General features: G+C 35.1%; 1 protein-coding gene across 3 annotated transcripts; it reads left to right on the forward strand.

The window, feature by feature from the left end:
• The first annotated feature begins 576 nt into the window (after nt 1–576).
• On the forward strand, nt 577–19,283 carry mapk8b (mitogen-activated protein kinase 8b). 3 transcript variants are annotated; one of them, XM_052612255.1, is made up of 12 exons: nt 577–783; nt 3,044–3,223; nt 3,338–3,467; nt 3,943–4,001; nt 4,277–4,415; nt 5,743–5,908; nt 6,286–6,357; nt 7,670–7,852; nt 8,540–8,664; nt 8,828–8,891; nt 9,965–10,042; nt 13,913–19,283. In XM_052612255.1, exons 2-12 carry the CDS (start codon nt 3,102–3,104, stop codon nt 14,059–14,061), a joined length of 1,287 nt encoding a protein of 428 aa, XP_052468215.1. In that variant the 5' UTR covers nt 577–783; nt 3,044–3,101; the 3' UTR covers nt 14,062–19,283. The 3 variants fall into 3 exon arrangements, with proteins under 3 accessions (XP_052468215.1, XP_052468214.1, XP_052468216.1); XM_052612254.1 differs by lacking the exon at nt 6,286–6,357 and adding an exon at nt 6,593–6,664 and having other exon boundaries at nt 581–783; XM_052612256.1 differs by lacking the exon at nt 6,286–6,357 and adding an exon at nt 6,593–6,664 and having other exon boundaries at nt 584–783; nt 13,908–19,283.
• The last annotated feature ends 170 nt before the right edge of the window (nt 19,284–19,453 follow it).

Genomic DNA, 19,453 nt, shown 5'->3' on the forward strand with positions numbered 1-19,453 from the left:
TATATATATATATATATATATATATATATATATATATATATATATATATATATGTTTTTTTGTGTGATTTTTTTACAATATTTTTTTCCTTTATACAACATGTTCACCAATTATAGCTATATATATATATATATATATATATATATATATATATATATATATATATATATATATATATATATATATATATATATATATATATTTATTTATTTATTTGAATAATCCAATTATTTTTAACCCTAAAATATATTTAAATGAACCCATATTTAATTAGATAAAGTCTCGTTTGCATACTAAACATTCCAGAACATGCGTAATACAAAACAGCTGTCGTAATGTAGATAATGTCATTAAATAAGTGGATATTTTTACCCCATTCACTGGTGTTTTTTTTTTTTTATTAAAATCTTGATACTGCGTCATTCCGGTCTGTAGGTGAACAATTTATATATATATATATATATATATTTGTTTTGTTTTATGTAGTGGTGAACGAAAGCCTAACCATTGACTTTTTTTCACATATAATAAACACCGCGACGTCGTCGAGGAAAACGCAGAAACTGCTCACGTCACGTCCACGCAGAGACTCAGTGACGTAGTACGCAAGTGTCCGCTCTCCGCAGCTCAAGGCCTGCCAGTGGACGGAAGCTCAGTGCGCGCATAGCTAGTGTCTTCAAGAGAAAAACAAGACCAATACAACATACCGCGGTGCTCAGAGTGTATAAGACGCCAGAGCTGTTCTTAACCTGCTCTTGAGCTGGCTCTGTATCTTCTGAGAGGGTGAGTAAACAGCAGTTTAACCGCTGATGTTTGTGAGGTGTGTTGTGGGGGAGGGTAACGCTAACGCTAGTTTGTTCCAGTAACACCACAGTAAACACTCGCGCGTTTAAACTGGTTATTTAGTTGAATTAACATCTTGGTGTGTTCTTTAATTTAGTGGACATCATTGTTTTTTACATATCGATATGACACATGAGCTAATTCTGGTACCGTGGTACATTAATGGTATATTAGTACCGTGGTACTGTATGTTTACCACACGACGATTGGTATACTATGACACGTCCATAGTGTTTTTGGTATTAAATCATTGTAAATCTACTCTTTAGTCAGTCTGCAGGTGTCCTGATGTCCACGTCTCACATTGGCTGTGTCTCAAACCTCCTTGACAGCATTGTGTGTGATGTTTCAGAGAAGGTTCTGGAGCTTTGAGAGGCATAACTCACTCAGCTCTGGTCGTGCAGATAGTCTTTCATTGCTTAAACCGGTTTGGATTCGATTTGGATTGAGTGGGATGTACTCTGTGGAGGTTTGAAGAGTCCGATCGGGGAAAGAGAGGTGTTTGGTTGAGGATGATGAATTCAGGGCATTCGGGTGCGGTTCTGCATGTTATTTTAGGAGATGATTGACACTTTCCATTCGCATTGATGTTTAAGAATGCAACATCTGAAGTACGAATTAAAATGCAAAGTCCTGAGCACTCAAGTATGGACCATTAAACACAGTGTGCTGAAATTAGTGATAAAAAAATAATAATTGGCAACATATTTGATTTATTGATTAATAATCGATAAATTGATCAGTAGTGAATAAAATATTTCTAAGGACAAAATGCATCTGAAATATAGTGGAGGACACAGACTGAGTGGTAGACGTTAACATTTAGTCTGGGCTTAAAAAAAATAAAATCTGCCAAAATAAATTTAAATGTGCATTAAAAACACTTCTGTAAGGATGTGTTAAATTGATAAGAAGTGATACCAAAGATTTATATTGTTAGAAAATATTTATATTTTTTAAATAAATGCTGTTCTTTTTTACTTTTTATTTATCAAAGAATCCTGGAAAAAAGTATTGAAGTTTCCAAAAAAAAAAAAGTATGTTATAACATTTTGCAAGATTACGTTTTAGTTTTTAGTTTTCTGTTTTTTCAATTAAATAAATGTGTGTGTGTGTTATAATAGATAACATAAAAATTACAGTCTAAATCTTATGCAATTTAATATTTTACGATCGTGAATTGTACAGATTTACAGTCGTACTGTATGCAGTACTCTTCTTATTTTGAAATGTAAAGCGCTATATGAATAAATGTGACTTAACACTGTTCCTGTTTTAAATATGTATTTCTGCTTCAAGTCACTAGAACGCTTCTTAGCTCAGATTTTGTCTGAATTGCACAGACTTTCATGGCAGCACATGAAGAAAATATATAGATATTGTGCTCTTTTCATGACATTCAATGTTTAGCTTGATAGTAATGCATATTTTCCACTGAACTAAAATTGTTATAATATGTATCGTTGACCGGCAAAAAAAGTCTTAGATTTAGATCACAATAACCATAGTAATGCACCTCAATACCATAGTAAAATTTAACTGTATGGTTTCTAGGTATTTGTATGAAATATACAGGTAATGTAAATGCACAAACGCTGTAGCTCAAACACAAATACTCCTTTAATACATTCACTTCATGTCTACATAAATAATATAATAAAATATCCCACATTATTGGCACAATACCATGGTTTAGTTAGTGTTTCTACAGTAAAATCATAGTAAACGATGGCGATTTGTAGACTGAAAAGCCTTCTGACTGTAACATTGTCAGCGATGCATATCACAATAATTATCGTCATTGTTTTAACGCCCAGCACTAGTCGTGAAAGATCATTAAACTAGTCGAATGGCACCGTTAGACTTAACCTTATACAAATATAAATCGCGTTAAATCATTGCAATATGCAAACTATTCCTCTTTTATACATAGACACCAAAATTAACAAATATAAGATGAATATACAAAATTGCATTCCTAGTTGCACTGCTCTGTTGCATTATTTTAGTCTAGGACCGAAATAAATGCAATTTGATTATTTACCTAACTTTGAAGGCAAAGCTGTTTTGAAAGTGTGCTTTATTGGCAAACCACATAATTTTTTTTAATTTATTTTCAATGGCGTGACCGAAACAAACGTAGGACCTGGTTAAAATGCACTCATGAATTTCTTTTTTCTTTTATTTTTTGTCTCTTCAGATTTTTGGAGGGGAAGTTCTTCTTGAATGCCCAAGACGCAGTCAGCACGGTTTTCAGCATGAACAGGAATAAGCGTGAGAAGGAATACTACAGCTTAGATGTAGGAGACTCCACGTTCACCGTTTTGAAGCGCTATCAGAATCTAAGACCGATCGGATCTGGAGCACAAGGCATCGTCTGGTGAGTTCAGTCGATTTATTATCAGCCTGTAAAATATGCAAGAAACTCATCGTTGTTAAGACGGCTCATGATAGTAAGTGTGGTGAATGAAAGCTTTTTCTCTCTGTCTTGTAGCTCTGCGTACGACCATGTCCTTGAACGAAATGTTGCAATTAAGAAACTTAGCCGACCCTTCCAGAACCAAACCCACGCGAAACGAGCCTACAGGGAGCTGGTCCTGATGAAATGCGTCAACCACAAAAATGTAAGACATGTTTTGCTCGGTCTCTGTCTGTGTGTCTGTAAACTGCTGAAGCCTCATTTGCAAACCAAGGCAATCAAAAACATAGCAATATTGTTAAATATTATTGCGTATATCCTTCAGAAGTCATCCTCGTGTGCTAATTTGCTGCTCAAGAAAACATTTCTGATTATCATCAACGTTGAAAGCAGTTGTGCGTGATGTGTTTTAGATTTCAAGATTCAGGACAGTTCAAAAGAAAACCATTTAATTGAAATAGAAATCTTTTGGTAGAGTTATAAATGTAATTACAGTTGCTTAGTTTAATGCATCCTTGTTGAATAAAAGGATCTATTTCTTGAAAAATAAAAATGTACTGTTTCTAAACTTACATTATATTTAATTTTGTAAAATTGTTGTTCTTGTAATCATAGATCAGCTTTTATGCAGTATGCTTTTTTTTTTTTTTTATTATTAAAATTTTGCTTTCAATTGACAGATCATTGGCTTACTGAATGTGTTCACGCCTCAGAAGACACTTGAAGAATTCCAGGATGTGTGAGTTATTTCTGATGAGATTTAAACATGGGATTAGAATGGATGTGAAAGGTCCTTTGGCTTGTCAAATCTGTTATACATAATATATATTTGCACTAGGATTAACTCAAGTGGGTTAAATAAAGAGATTTAACTTACAAGCTACTGATAGAGTTTGCTCATGTAAAGTACGTACAGTAGATGCCACTGAGAAATGCATCTTGTAAGTCATGCATGACTCCCAGATTTGTGTTTGCATGCTTGTTGATCGGTGTTCATGCGTCTCCTGTCTGCAGGTATCTGGTGATGGAGCTGATGGATGCTAACCTGTGCCAGGTCATTCAGATGGAGCTGGACCACGAGAGACTCTCGTACCTGCTTTATCAGATGCTCTGCGGCATCAAACACCTACACGCTGCTGGCATCATACACCGGGTACACACACACACACACACACACACACACACACACAGTCCAGTCCTTCAACTTCAGCAGCAGCAACAACAAGTCCAGAACCCGTATTTCTATATTTCAAAACCAGATGAACTGGTTTGCGGTCTGCTTTATACATGTATAAAATAATAACAAAATATAAAATACTCTCCCTCTGTAAAAGCACTAGAAAGACTAATGCAATGCTGTTGTCAGTAAAGTTTAAGTTTTATAATTTACTGGAGTTTTCGAGCTTTTGATGCTAAGGACCCCCAAGTAGGACAATCGCCTACAAGAGACTATTTTATAAACCCATTTATACTTATAACAGTTAAGCACGTGATTTCTGACCATAAATATAAAAAGAATCTATGAAAATATTTTTAAAATGTATATGTAGTATTAAAACAAAATCATATATATATATATATATATATATATATATATATATATATATATATATATATATATATATATATATATATATATATATATATATATATATATATATATATATATATATATTTTTTTTTTTTTTTTTTACTTTTGAATTAAATGACACTAATTTGTATCTATATTTTAAGCACTTTATATATGTATCTTGAAATAAATTTATAATCTACATTTCCCTCTACTCTGATGTGATCAAAATTTGTCCAAAAAAAAAAAAATGATTAAGACAGTGTTCATGTAGGGGGTGATGGCTATAAATGTTGCCTAGTTTGGCAGCTTACAAGCTTTTTAGGACAAAACCCATGTTTCTAAGGGTTCTATGATTTATAAAAATAATAAAAAAAGTTATATTACACAATTTTGCTATGTTTTTATTTTAACAGAAACATTTGTGGTGAATCATGTTGTTTGGCACAAAAATGAAAGGAATTGTTCAATTTGTATTTAATTGCATTTAAAAAAAAAATTATTTGGTGTGTTTTCTGCTTTCTCTTGATTGCCACAGTTTTTAGTATAAAGTTTCATTATTATAATTGTTATTTTTTTTGGCGACACAGAATTTCATCGGGTCCTATTATTGTACAATTTCTAAAAAAAAAAGCAATTAATTTGTTAAACTTTCAATAGATTAAACTTGCTTTTTGATTATTTAAAATTAAATTAAACCAGAAATATTGAAACAGAATTTTGTAAAAATAAAATAGATTTTGGGAAGTTCATAGGGCACTAAAAATGTAATTTTTGTAACACTTACATTTTTTAAATTGCATTGTAAATTAAGCTATAATAATAATTTAAAAAAAACCCCTCAAGAGCCTAGTTTTCAAACTGTGCGAATGTGACGTCCCTTCTGACCCCTGACCTCTTCTCTCATCAGGATCTGAAGCCCAGTAACATAGTAGTGAAATCAGACTGTACTCTGAAGATCCTGGACTTCGGTCTGGCCCGGACGGCTGCCACCGGCCTCCTCATGACTCCTTACGTGGTGACACGCTACTACCGCGCTCCCGAGGTCATTCTGGGCATGGGTTACCAAGCCAATGGTGAGTGCTCCCCTGATGTCACGGCTTTGCAGCATGCCCACGTAAAGAGTCCCACACGAACACATCCACCACAAATGGCTGTGGTTTGTTAATGTTAAAGCCCCTTGAGGAAACTAGTTTGGAGTGGTTTCTGCATGCACAAGCACACTGGATGGGTTTGCCTGTAGCACTGAGCATCTAGATTGGAAAAGCATTAGTCACTGAGTCTTACTTGGGAAGTGAAAGGGGTTCAATCAATTTGAAGGCCAAAAATGCTGAGTTTTGGTCCTGGATGGTAGCGCTGAGGAAAAATTGGCATGGACAAATCTCAAGCAGTCGCGCTGCCCTTTATGCTTTGCTTATTTCTTCTCTTTTTCCTCTATGCTACACTGGTTTAGTGGATATTTGGGCTGTGGGCTGTATTATGGCAGAGATGGTGCGGCACAAAATCCTTTTTCCAGGGAGGGACTGTATCCTTGTTCGGCCTCTAGTTGTTTGCTTGGATTTTGTTGGGCCTCTTGGATGTCCGTGTCTTGCTCTGTTATTGGGCGTTGTTATCCTGCCTGACGCACACTGAGATGTTTGCATCCACATCAATGCACCCCTGTTCCTTCTATACGTGTGTGTGTGCTTGTATTTCTGTTTTATTGTTTTTCATTTGTTCGATTTTTGCCATTTTAATTTGGTGGTCATTTCATGTTTCAGTTGATGTCTGGTCTGTTGGCTGCATCATGGCTGAAATGGTCAGAGGTAGTGTGTTGTTTCCCGGCACAGACCGTATCCTTACCTGCTCGTCTTTACTGTCCCATTCTGAGTGTGTGTGTGTGTGTGTGTGTGTGTTTGGTTGGTTGGTTTTTATTTCACTTACTTTACCCTTGATATGTGTTTTGCCATTGATGTGCAAGACCTGATAAAAAGAAGGTTAATACATTTCATATTTGTGATAGAAAGTAAACAAAAACAAACAAAAGTATTTGTTTTCTTGCACATGAAAGTGTCAGGAGTTTTATTCAGACACATGGTCAACACAGACCATAGTAAAAATCCCTCAGTTTGTTCTGTGTGTGTGTGTGTGCAGCTCTAAGCAGCATTGTTTTATGCATTTCTTTTAATTTTAAGCAGAGTAGAGAGAGCGAGAGAAAAAAAAAGATCATTTATAATTCTAAATATTACACAACACCCATAACTGCTTAATTATGCATACATATATTTCATATAATATTTTTTCCATAATATTTATTTATATATTTTAGGTTACATTTTTATGTATATTTTCTCCCGAATAAATTATATAATTTATTCTACCACCATATTTTGAAGGTTTATTTGCCTATATATATATATAGAGAAAACAGTTATTTTGAATTTTAATATTTCACAATATTTCAGTTTTTATGATCAATGTAGCCTTGATGAGCAGAAATTACTTCATCCAAAACAACAAAAGCAAGTTTAAATAAATACAAATGTCAAATATATACACATTTACTATATTTAAATGATTAATAACATAAAAATTTAGATATTTCACACACGCACACACAAGTTATGTGTACATATATGCACGCACTCACACACATTTGTGTTAATATAACATTTTCACTTTCAGTGAGGACTAAAAAAGACTTTACACGTCACACCAGATCAGGGAAATGTTACATGCTACATTCATTGTTAACTTAATTAAATAGGTAGACTGCTCAACTAAGTGAAACAGTATATGTATGTGACTTGGCAGTCAGGTAAGAGACTGCGTAGTTTTCCTTAGCTTGTGATCTGAAGACATCGACCAGTGGAACAAGGTGATCGAGCAGCTGGGCACGCCGTCTCAGGAGTTCATGCTGAAGCTCAACCAGTCCGTGAGGACGTATGTGGAGAACCGGCCCCGCTACGCTGGATACAGCTTTGAGAAGCTCTTCCCAGACGTGCTCTTCCCTGCAGACTCCGACCACAACAAACTGAAGGGTGAGGGATACTTCTGTAACATTTCGACCTGCTGTAAAACCTTGCTGTATTTTTATAGCACTCTGTTACTCTGTAAATATTGATTTTTTTTTTTGTAGCCCGCTATTAGAAACGGAGAGTTCTGATTGGATGAGCCACGTTCAAAGATGCCATAATCAGATACATGCTTGTTGCAAATATTGTTTTATTTATAATTGTGATTTATTTATTAAAAATGGTACCTATCAGGTATCCAAAAATGTTCGATACTGATACAGTGACTTCGATAACAATACTTTTTTTTTTCGATACCAGTTTTCTTAAATTAGTTTTAACAAGATTACAATACACACTACCTCAAAAAAAAAAAAAAAAACACTTCTGTGTTTAGTTCTGTACATAAACAAAATATTATATAATATTATATAATGTATATGATTTTCATAAGATTCTGCCTATATTTTTTAAAGATCTTTAACAGTGTTAAAATGACTGTAATCCATGACTCGTTGCTTTATTTAAAGGTGCCTTTAATCCACGATTCTGCTTTGCTGAAGTCTGTTTCAGTTTGGCTTCTCCAGACGCACATTGTTGTTTGTTTCCCTTCGTTAAACTCTCATCAAGTCGCAGTAATCCAAGAACAGCATGATTGTCCATGGCGAATTTCCTCTCAGTTCAGTTTCTGATTTAAATGCAATTATTTTGCAGCGAGTCAAGCACGAGACTTGTTATCCAAAATGCTGGTAATCGATGCGTCTAAACGAATCTCGGTGGACGAGGCCCTCCAGCACCCCTACATCAACGTGTGGTACGACCCGTCAGAAGTGGAAGCGGTGAGTGCTTCAGCGTTCATTATCTGTGCTGCTTGACTTCAGAGTCCAGATGGGAGCGTGCGCAGCGAGAACTCTCCAGAGAGAAGGACTGATGGTGCACCTGATGTCTTGTTTTCTTTCCTTTGTTGACGTAACTGATTGACATTCATCTGCTCTGTTTCAGCCGCCACCGGCGATCACGGATAAACAGCTAGATGAGAGAGAACACACAGTGGAAGAGTGGAAAGGTCTGCTTTTTTTGTTTAAATCCTTGATTTAAATACAATTATAATATTTAGTATCTGATAACTTAGTTATGAACAAAATTAATTAGCTAATTACATTAATTGACTAGTTTTATATCAAGCTAATTGTATATATTTCAATATATATGTGTGTGTGTGTGTGTGTGTGTGTATGTATATATAGGTGTATATATATATATCATGTGTGTTTGTGTGTATATGTATGTGTGTGTATATATATATATATATATATATATATATATATATATATGTATATATATACATGTATATATATGTATATATATATATATATATATATGTATATATGTGTATATATATATATATGTATATATATATATATGTATATATATATATATATGTGTATATATATATATATATGTGTATATATATATATATATGTGTGTATATATATATATATATATATATATATATATATATATATATATATATATATATATATATATATATATATATATATATATATATATATAAAAATTGTTAATGGCAATTTTTTAAATAGTTTAAATCAAATTAATTTGCTCAAGCTGAAAGTATATATTACAATATATTTATTATTTCAAGAAATTAAAAAATGTATTTTTCAATTATTTAATACATTTATGAATTAAATAATTATAATTTATTTTTACATTTATTGAATCAAAGTAATTAATTTTAAATCTAACAGTGTATATAACTTTTTTTTTTCAGGAAATTTAACAAATAAAATCATTTTTTCAATTCAAAATGTATCTAAAGTATTTAATAATGCCTATTTTTAGAATCCGTTGAATTAAATTATTTTTTATATCAAGTTAATTATATTAAGCACAACTTTTATTAAAGGAAATTCAACAAAGAAGAAATTTTTTTAGTTAATTTAATAAAATTGATTTATTAAATTACATTTTGAGAATGCCAATTTTTGCATTACATTAAATAAAATTGTTTGGATCTTGTTGGACACAAAGTGAAATAAGATTGTCACAGCATCAATGCAAAAAGATGTAATTATGAATGTAATTTTAGCTCTTCTGTATCTGTTCCCTGAGCAGAGCTGATATATAAGGAAGTGCTGGACTTGGAGGAACGGACGAAAAATGGTGTTATCCGAGGTCAACCGGCCTCGCTAGGTTAGTTTCCTCTTTGATTTATGAAACCATCTCTGTGTTAGGCTTTTCACACAACATTAACCCCCAGGGTGTTTTAAAGCACAGGTTAAGGGCCGCTTTAAACCCAGGGTTACATTATATTCAGTTTTAAAGTCAGAAGAGTTTTCACATGCCTTATGTTAAAACAGTTAAATGTCAAGCAAATTCATTCTTGCTTAGAAAGTGGTTCATACAATGTCGAATCAACCTTATTGACTGTAAATATTCAGTTTATGAAAATCAAAAGCAACATTACTAAGACATATGTTTTGAATGATGTTTATTTTTCTCACCTGATGTTTTCTTTTTCCTTATTTGAAGCATAACACTTCATGACACTGTGGACCATGGCATTTTATTAAAAAGATTAAATTGTGAGGCAGGCATTTGTGATGCTGCTTTCGATTGGTTTGAGTCTTATCTATCAAATAGGAACATATCTGTTGAAATTGGAGAATTTTCATCATCCCCTATGCCAATCACCTGTGTGGTGACACACGGTTCGATTCTGGGTCCAGTTTTATTTTCTCTTTATATGCTTCCATTGAACTGAAGTTCAACAAACAAATAATTTCAGTGATCAGGGCCAGCTTTTTCCAGCTAAAGCGAATACGAAAGTTAAAGCTCCTCCTCCCCTTTCAGGATTTAGAGACTGTAATTCACACTTTTATTTCCTCAGACTTAATTTATTGCAATGTTTTGTATGCTGGAATTAGTCAGTCATCACTAGGGATCAACGGATATGGATTTTTTTAGTGCTGATGCAGATACTGATTTTTTTCCATCAGCCTTAGCCGATGACCGATACGGGCTGCTCATTTTCTTGAGACAATATTTCGAGCCAGTACTGCTTTTCTTAATCAATTTACATCATAAAAATGACACAATGATACCAAATGTTACAAGTTCAATATAAAAAAGGAACATTTATTGAACTTAGTATGGATGGGTGTACTGCCATATAGTTAACTGTGCAAGGGCAAATACTTGAAGAATAAATATTTTTTTCCTTTTATTCTTGCCAATTTTTATGAATAACCAATAAAATGGCTAAAGTGAAAGGAGTCTCTTCAAATAAAGAGTTTGTTGTTTACACTACTCCAGTAGGTGGCATAAATCGACTGTTTTTTTCATTTAATCATTTATTTAAGAAGACTCAAGAGATTCATAAAAACGAAAAACTGTGAATCATCCATTAATTAAACAGGAATTTAAGAATGACACTGAATTAATTTTAAACGTGTTTGAATTAATGATTCAAATTAGTATATATTTTTTCAAAACAAAAACGACTTTAAACCAAATAGATTCTCAGTCTGAACCTCATGCGCATTGCAACCGCATCGCCTCTTTTATGAGCATGTGTCCAAACCTCAGCCAGCTGGTCACTGAATAAAACTCCTACAAACACCACGGAAACATGTCGGCAACTCTGCTTATTTAATCCTATCACCAGTGTTCGTAACAGCGGCCATATTCATATGTATAGCCTATAACTTATCTATTTGAAGCTCGTTAAATACAATGGCAAGCAGTTTTACACACAAGACATTCGGCATATGCGTTTTCCATTTTGAACCACAAACTTTCTTAGCTATAGCACGCACATACAGAGCAACGTGTTTCCACTTTCAAAGTCTATGGCAATATTTCAGCTAAGTCGAACAGTTAAACAATGCTTTGAAAGTTTAAAACTTACCAGATCAGGCTTCTTCCGCTCTTCAGCAACACAGAACTAATAAAGAACTGTAAATAATGCCGAAAAAAAAATAAAAATCGGTGAACGCAGCATCCACCTGTCGCCCGATGCCGATACACGTAAAACCCTCAAAAAACGGCCCGATATATCGGTCGATCCCTTGTCATCACTCTCACTTTTACAGATATTCCAAAAGGCTGCTGCTTGTTTCTTGACTGGGACAAAAAAGAGAGAACATATTTCACCTATACAGGCCTCTCTCCATTGGCTTCCTGTGAAACAAACAATTGATTTCAAGGTTTTAACATGTGTTTAAAGCTCTACATGGACTTGCCCCAAACTATATATCAGAACTTCGGAGTTTCGATTCTCCTTAGAGATCACTCATATCTTCAGTCCAGCTGTTTTTAAATGCCCCGGAATTTGTTGAAAACAAAAGGCAATAGGTCTTTTCCCCTCTATGCTCCATAACTTTTGAACACACTACCCTTAACTATCAGAGCTTCTCCTACATTAAGCCTTTTTAAAGTATCAATTTAAACTTTATATATTGCAGCCATTTGCTAAAATCACAACACAGCACTCCATACTGACAGAAAAAACACAGAATTGTTGACATTTTTGCACATTTATTAAAAAATGTAAAACTGAAATATCACATGGGACTAAGTATTCAGACCCTTTGCTCAGTATTTAGTAGAAGCACACTTTTGATTTAATACAGCCATGTGTCTTTTTGGGAAAGATGCAACCAGTTTTTCACACCTGGATTTGGGGATCCTCTGCCATTCCTCCTTGCAGATTCTCTCCAGTTCTGTCAGGTTGGATGGTAAACGTTGGTGGAAGCCATTTTCAAGTCTCTCCAGACATGCTCAATTGGGTTTAAGTCAGGGCTCTGGCTGGGCCATTCAAGAACAGCTAAAACACCCCCTCAGCATGATGCTGCCACCACCATGCTTCACCTTTGGGTCTGTATTGGACGGGTGATGAGCAGTGCCTGGTTTTCTCCACACATACCGCTCAGAATTAAGGCCAAAAAGTTCTCTCTTGGTCTCATCAGACCAGAGAATCCTTCAGGTGATTTTTAGCAAACTCCATGGGGGCTTTCATGTGTCTTGCACTGAGGAGAGGCTTCCGTCGGGTCACTCTGCCATAAAGCCCCGACTGGTGGAGGGCTGCAGTGATGGCTGACTTTCTACAACTTCCTCCGACCTCCCGAATGAATCTCTGGAGCTCAGCCACAGTGATCTTTGGGTTCTTCTCTACCTCTCTCACCAAGGCTCTTCTCCCCCGATAGCTCAGTTCGGCCGGGCAGCCAGCTCTAGGAAGGGTTCTGGTCATCCCAAACGTCTCCCATTTAAGCATTATGGAGGCCACTGTGCTTTTAGGAACCTTAAGTGCAGCAGACATTTTTTGTAACCTTGGTCAGATCTGTATCTTGCCACAATTTTGTCTCTGAGCTCTTCAGGCAGTTCCACTCCTGATTCTCATTTGCTCAGACATGCACTGTGAGCTGTAAGGTCTTATATAGACAGGTGTGTGGCTTTCCTAATCAAGTCCAATCAGTTTTATCAAACACAGCTGGACTCAAATTAACATGTAGAACCATCTCAAGGATGATCAGAGTTAAATATGAGTGTCACAGCAAAGGGTCTGAATACTTACGACCATGTGATATTTCAGTTTTTGTTTTTTAATAAATCTGCAAAAATGTCAACAATTTTGTGTTTTTCTATCAATATGGGTTGCTGTGTGTACATTTGAGGAAAAAAAGAACTTAAATGAGTTAAGCAAATGGCTGCAATATAACAAAAAGTGAAAAATTTAAGGGTGTCTGAATACCTTCCGTACCCACTGTAGATAACAATTGTTTAAATTATCTTTTTATGATTGGACTGAATACCATCCAGCCCTGTTATATTCGTGTGCACTTGCTCTGCTTGTGAAGCACTTTGGTCGACATTCTTGTTGTTTTATTGTGCTAAATACATAAATTTGGCCTTGACCTTGTCCTTAAATATAATTTGAGGAAACCAAATGCCTTCTTACCCAGTCTTCTGAAGTAAACGGATGCTGTAAAGAGGTTGCAGTATTTTTATGCGTTTCATCAGTTACCTGGCTGATAAACGTGGTTTCTGTTTCTCATAGCACAGGTGCAGCAGTAAGCAATGACTCCCACGAGCCCTCGACGTCCTCGTCCTCCACAAACGACGTCTCGTCCATGTCCACTGACCCCACCCTGACCTCGGACACAGACAGCAGTCAGGAGGCGCCCGCAGGACCGCTGGGCTGCTGCAGATGACTGTCCTCCTCCTCCCCACTTCCACCCATCACACCTATCTCCTGTCTTTCTTTCTCAAACTCACACCTTCTTTTGAATTGACAAAGTGTGAGAGGTAAGAGTTTTTGAGGGCATCTTCAGAGCTCTTACTCCAAACCAGCATTTCTTTGATTGCTTTAGTTTTTTGCATCTGATTGAAGCTACTTCTCCGGCATCTTGCCATTTGGATGTGGAATGATTTGAGTTTACTTGTAAAGATGAATGGGGAATATATTTTTGAGATGTTTTATTTTATTTTTTAGTGTTACGGCACATCAATTTTTTTTTTTTTGGGGATGAATGAGTGTTTCTTCACTGTTACTGCTGTTTTGGAGTCAGCGGTGTGTAAAATCAGAGTGTGTTCGGCGGCAGAGTTGGTTTTTAATATGACATGTGTATTTAACCACGATTTTAGATGGACGAGAAACACTTTTTAAAGTGCTTTAAGGGTCTGTAAGCTACTCTTTTCTCTTTCTAATGTCATTGCACGACTGACTTCACGTAGTATGCTCTCTGTAAAAACATGTTTGGGTTTTCAAACGTCACCGTAGGTAATCTAGTCTGTACATATTTCAACTTGAAACAAAGTAACCCACAGCTTTCAGCACACTTCAACACTGTACAGCCTGATGTAAAGGTTTCATTATATGATATGGAACTGAAATTGGGTATTTGGCCCATGCATATGAAACGCTTCTGAATCCAAGGGCCCTGTTTTGATCGATCGGATCATGAGTAGACGAGTGGTTCACACCTGGTGTTTTTATCCCACTCTTCTGTCCACTTTTGACCACTTCTGTTCTTTTGAGTGGAGGGTCTATGGGCCACTGTATGTGGGACTTTTCCGATTTTTTGATCTAATATTGTGAAATAAGCTTATTTACATATGAGCCCAACACCTTTTTTTGGAAGCTATTTTTAAAACGTTTGCTGCATGGATGAAAAAAAAAAAAGAAGAAAAAAAAGGAAAATATATCAGTCAAAATTGTGCTGGGAGAAGAAAAAACAACATTAGTCACTTATAAGTTGGCAGCAAATGCTTTAAATGTAATCTGTATTCAGAACAGAACAAGATAAAAATCAGGAAATATAATTAGCTACAAAATTATAATAATTTTATTAAAAAATGTATATATACACAACCAGTCAAAAGTTTTTGAACAGTAAGATTTGATGTTTTTAAAGAATTCTGTTCTGCTCACCAAGCTTTCATTTATTCAATCCAAAATACAGCAAAAGCAAGTAATATTGTGAAATATTTTTACTATTTAAAATAACTGCTTCCTATGTGAATGTTAAAATGTAATTTATTTCTGTGTATGTGTATGTAAATGTAAGCAAGGATGCTTTAAATTGATCAGAAAAAAATGCTGTTGATCTGTCCATTCATCGATGAAACCTGAAAAAAATAATTCTCAGCTGTTTCCAGGATGATATTAATAATAATAAATGTCTTTTTTTGAATCCTCATATTTTCATGATTTCTGAAGATCATGTGACACTGAAGTAATGATGCTGATAATACAGCTGTGCATCACAGAAATAAATTACAGTTTACAATATATTCACATAGAAAGCATATATTTAAAATAGTTGAAATATTTCACAATATTCACTGTATTTTGGATCAAATAAATGCAGGCTTTGTGAGCAGAGGAGACTTAAAAAAAAAAAAGCATAAAAAATATTACTTCCCAAAAACGTTTGACTGGAATTTAAATCTAATTTAATATTCTGATGTTGCCGGGTAACGGACAGGAAATGAACTTGGGAATGTTTAAGAATGAGCTCAGTCAGTGGAGAGCAGGCGGTCTTTAGTCGCTGTTTTCGACTACCTCTAGAAGTGCTCAAAAGTGGACAAGCTCGAAACATTTAACACCCCTTTCACGCCTGTGTTAAGCGACGTCACCTTGTGTTCAGATCGAAGAAAACACATCTAAATATCAGGTGTAAACAGGGTCTTCTAGTACTTTTGAATTCACTACCAAACTGCGTCTGCCAATGCAATCTTATTCATTACACAATGAGAGAAAAAAAAAAAATGCTTTCATGGGTGATTTTTTTTTTTTTTTAATAGCATCGTTTTGATTGGAGCAATCATTCTAAATGAATAAAGATGTATTAGATTAGAGGTTTAAAATGGAACTACTGCTTTTAATGCCTGTCTAACGCTTAAAAAAATCCGTATCAGATTTATTCTGATGTTTATAAAAATGTGTTTTGGAATGTAGTGTAAACAAGACGACCCTTATGAACTAAATCCATCGCTAAATTTGGAAATGCCATTCATCATTGGGTAAAAATCTACGTTTTTTATTTCGCTTTCGAAATGGAGAAAGTGCCTGAGTCCAGCGTTCATTCCTGAATGATTAGAAAGGTGAAGAAATTTGGGTGAGGTTTTTCGAAAGTAATATTGTTTATATCATGTTGGAGTGTCTATTTTTGTAGAGCATTGGATGTAGGATGTTGATTAAAAGGTCGGGGCATGTTGAGAAGATGATCTTTCATCAGATGAAGGTCTTTCATCAAAGTAATAGCAAATTGGAACATTTTTGGTACAGTATTGTTCAAAATAATAGCAGTACAATGTGACTAACCAGAATAATCAAGGTTTTTCGTATATTTTTTTATTGCTACGTGGCAAACAAGTTACCAGTAGGTTCAGTAGATTCTCAGAAAACAAATGAGACCCAGCATTCATGATATGCACGCTCTTAAGGCTGTGCAATTGGGCAATTAGTTGAATTAGTTGAAAGGGGTGTGTTCAAAAAAATAGCAGTGTGGCATTCAATCACTGAGGTCATCAATTTTGTGAAGAAACAGGTGTGAATCAGGTGGCCCCTATTTAAGGATGAAGCCAACACTTGTTGAACATGCATTTGAAAGCTGAGGAAAATGGGTCGTTCAAGACATTGTTCAGAAGAACAGCGTACTTTGATTAAAAAGTTGATTAGAGAGGGGAAAACCTATAAAGAGGTGCAAAAAATGATAGGCTGTTCAGCTAAAATGATCTCCAATGCCTTAAAATGGAGAGCAAAACCAGAGAGACGTGGAAGAAAACGGAAGACAACCATCAAAATGGATAGAAGAATAACCAGAATGGCAAAGGCTCAGCCAATGATCACCTCCAGGATGATCAAAGACAGTCTGGAGTTACCTGTAAGTACTGTGACAGTTAGAAGACGTCTGTGTGAAGCTAATCTATTTTCAAGAATCCCCCGCAAAGTCCCTCTGTTAAAAAAAAGGCATGTGCAGAAGAGGTTACAATTTCATCAACTGGCCTAAAGAGAAATGGAGGAACATTTTGTGGACTGATGAGAGTAAAATTGTTCTTTTTGGGTCCAAGGGCCACAGGCAGTTTGTGAGACGACCCCCAAACTCTGAATTCAAGCCACAGTACACAGTGAAGACAGTGAAGCATGGAGGTGCAAGCATCATGATATGGGCATGTTTCTCCTACTATGGTGTTGGGCCTATTTATCGCATACCAGGGATCATGGATCAGTTTGCTTATGTTAAAATACTTGAAGAGGTCATGTTGCCCTATGCTGAAGAGGACATGCCCTTGAAATGGTTGTTTCAACAAGACAATGACCCAAAACACACTAGTAAACGGGCAAAGTCTTGGTTCCAAACCAACAAAATTAATGTTATGGAGTGGCCAGCCCAATCTCCAGACCTTAATCCAATTGAGAACTTGTGGGGTGATATCAAAAATGCTGTTTCTGAAGCAAAACCAAGAAATGTGAATGAATTGTGGAATGTTGTTAAAGAATCATGGAGTGGAATAACAGCTGAGAGGTGCCACAAGTTGGTTGACTCCATGCCACACAGATGTCAAGCAGTTTTAAAAAACTGTGGTCATACAACTAAATATTAGTTTAGTGATTCACAGGATTGCTAAATCCCAGAAAAAAAAAATGTTTGTACAAAATAGTTTTGAGTTTGTACAGTCAAAGGTAGACACTGCTATTTTTTTGAACACACCCCTTTCAACTAATTGCCCAATTGCACAGCCTTAAGAGCGTGCATATCATGAATGCTGGGTCTTGTTTGTTTTCTGACAATCTACTGAACCTACTGGTAACTTGTTTGCCACGTAGCAATAAAAAATATACGAAAAACCTTGATTATTCTGGTTAGTCACATTGTACTGCTATTATTTTGAACAATACTGTATGTGTATATGGTTTGCAGCTTTATTTTGTTTATGGAAATATGCAAGATATTGCATCCAATGGTGTATGTGGGAACTACATTTCCCATGAGGCAATGCTATGGAATGTAACTGCGGGATAGCTGGGAAGTGTAGTTTGCATAACTAGAGTCATATTCTTTCATTTGAGTTGCATCCCAAAAATTCAGTTTTATCCATGTTAAGTGCTCTTAATTTTTCTTTTCCTCTCTTTAGGGAAGTTAATGAATTTAAACTTAAGATTTTTAATCGTATTTGCTTTTATCACATCTCTCAAAAATGTTAGAATTCAGATCAAAGTAGGCTTTGATGAACTACCTCACTCTAAATTTCTACAATGTCTTTTTTTTTTTGTGACGTAGTTGCCCTTAAGATAGATGTTAATACGGATTTCATTATTTATTTATTTCTAAAGTGAACTATTGTCAATAGTAGGCAACGTATAGTTTTGTACATTATGTATACTGCACCTAGAGGTCAACGAATTGAAATGTAAATTTGATCTTTTTTGTTTAATTTTACTTTGTACTCATTTTTTTACAGTTCATGTGCAATACCCACTGCTGTCATGCTAGTTGTAATCAATAGATCTAGATTTATTAGTTTTATGTACCCAGAGGTAGAGATATGTTTGGTACTGTCAGATAAATTCATGTTTTTTTCTTCTTTGGCTTATATTGTCAATGTTACATAACCCATCTTACCAAAAATGAAAATCTGTGGCTGATGTTTTGCTGAAGTTGTTATGTTTAGCCACTGGACTTTGATCATCCTGGGAAGTCCCATTCAAAGCATCTGTAAAATATCATGAATTACCCACGTGTTACGATTTGGTGCTGGTATGTAATATTTGCTAGTAATGCCAGCCCAACAGTTAGTTATATATAGCTAGCTCTGTGTGCGCTAAACAGCATACAGACGCTGAGAAGTGCACTACTACAAAGAATGCGCTGGGATCTTATGAAACCAATTGTACATGTACTGAAAATAAACACCAGTTTGAATCAGACTGAATCCTCTGTCTCATTGCTTTTACACATCAGTGTAATATACAAGACGTTTAAAGGGTTTCTGCAGGTAAATGAAGACTTTACAAGACCAATTAAAGCAACTAAAGATTGAATGGTTTGCGTAAACATACCATTCGCATCGGAAAGTTTATTTTTTATTTTATCTGAA

This window comes from Carassius gibelio, chromosome A12, assembly GCF_023724105.1.
Source record: "Carassius gibelio isolate Cgi1373 ecotype wild population from Czech Republic chromosome A12, carGib1.2-hapl.c, whole genome shotgun sequence".
Taxonomy (NCBI): domain Eukaryota; kingdom Metazoa; phylum Chordata; class Actinopteri; order Cypriniformes; family Cyprinidae; genus Carassius; species Carassius gibelio.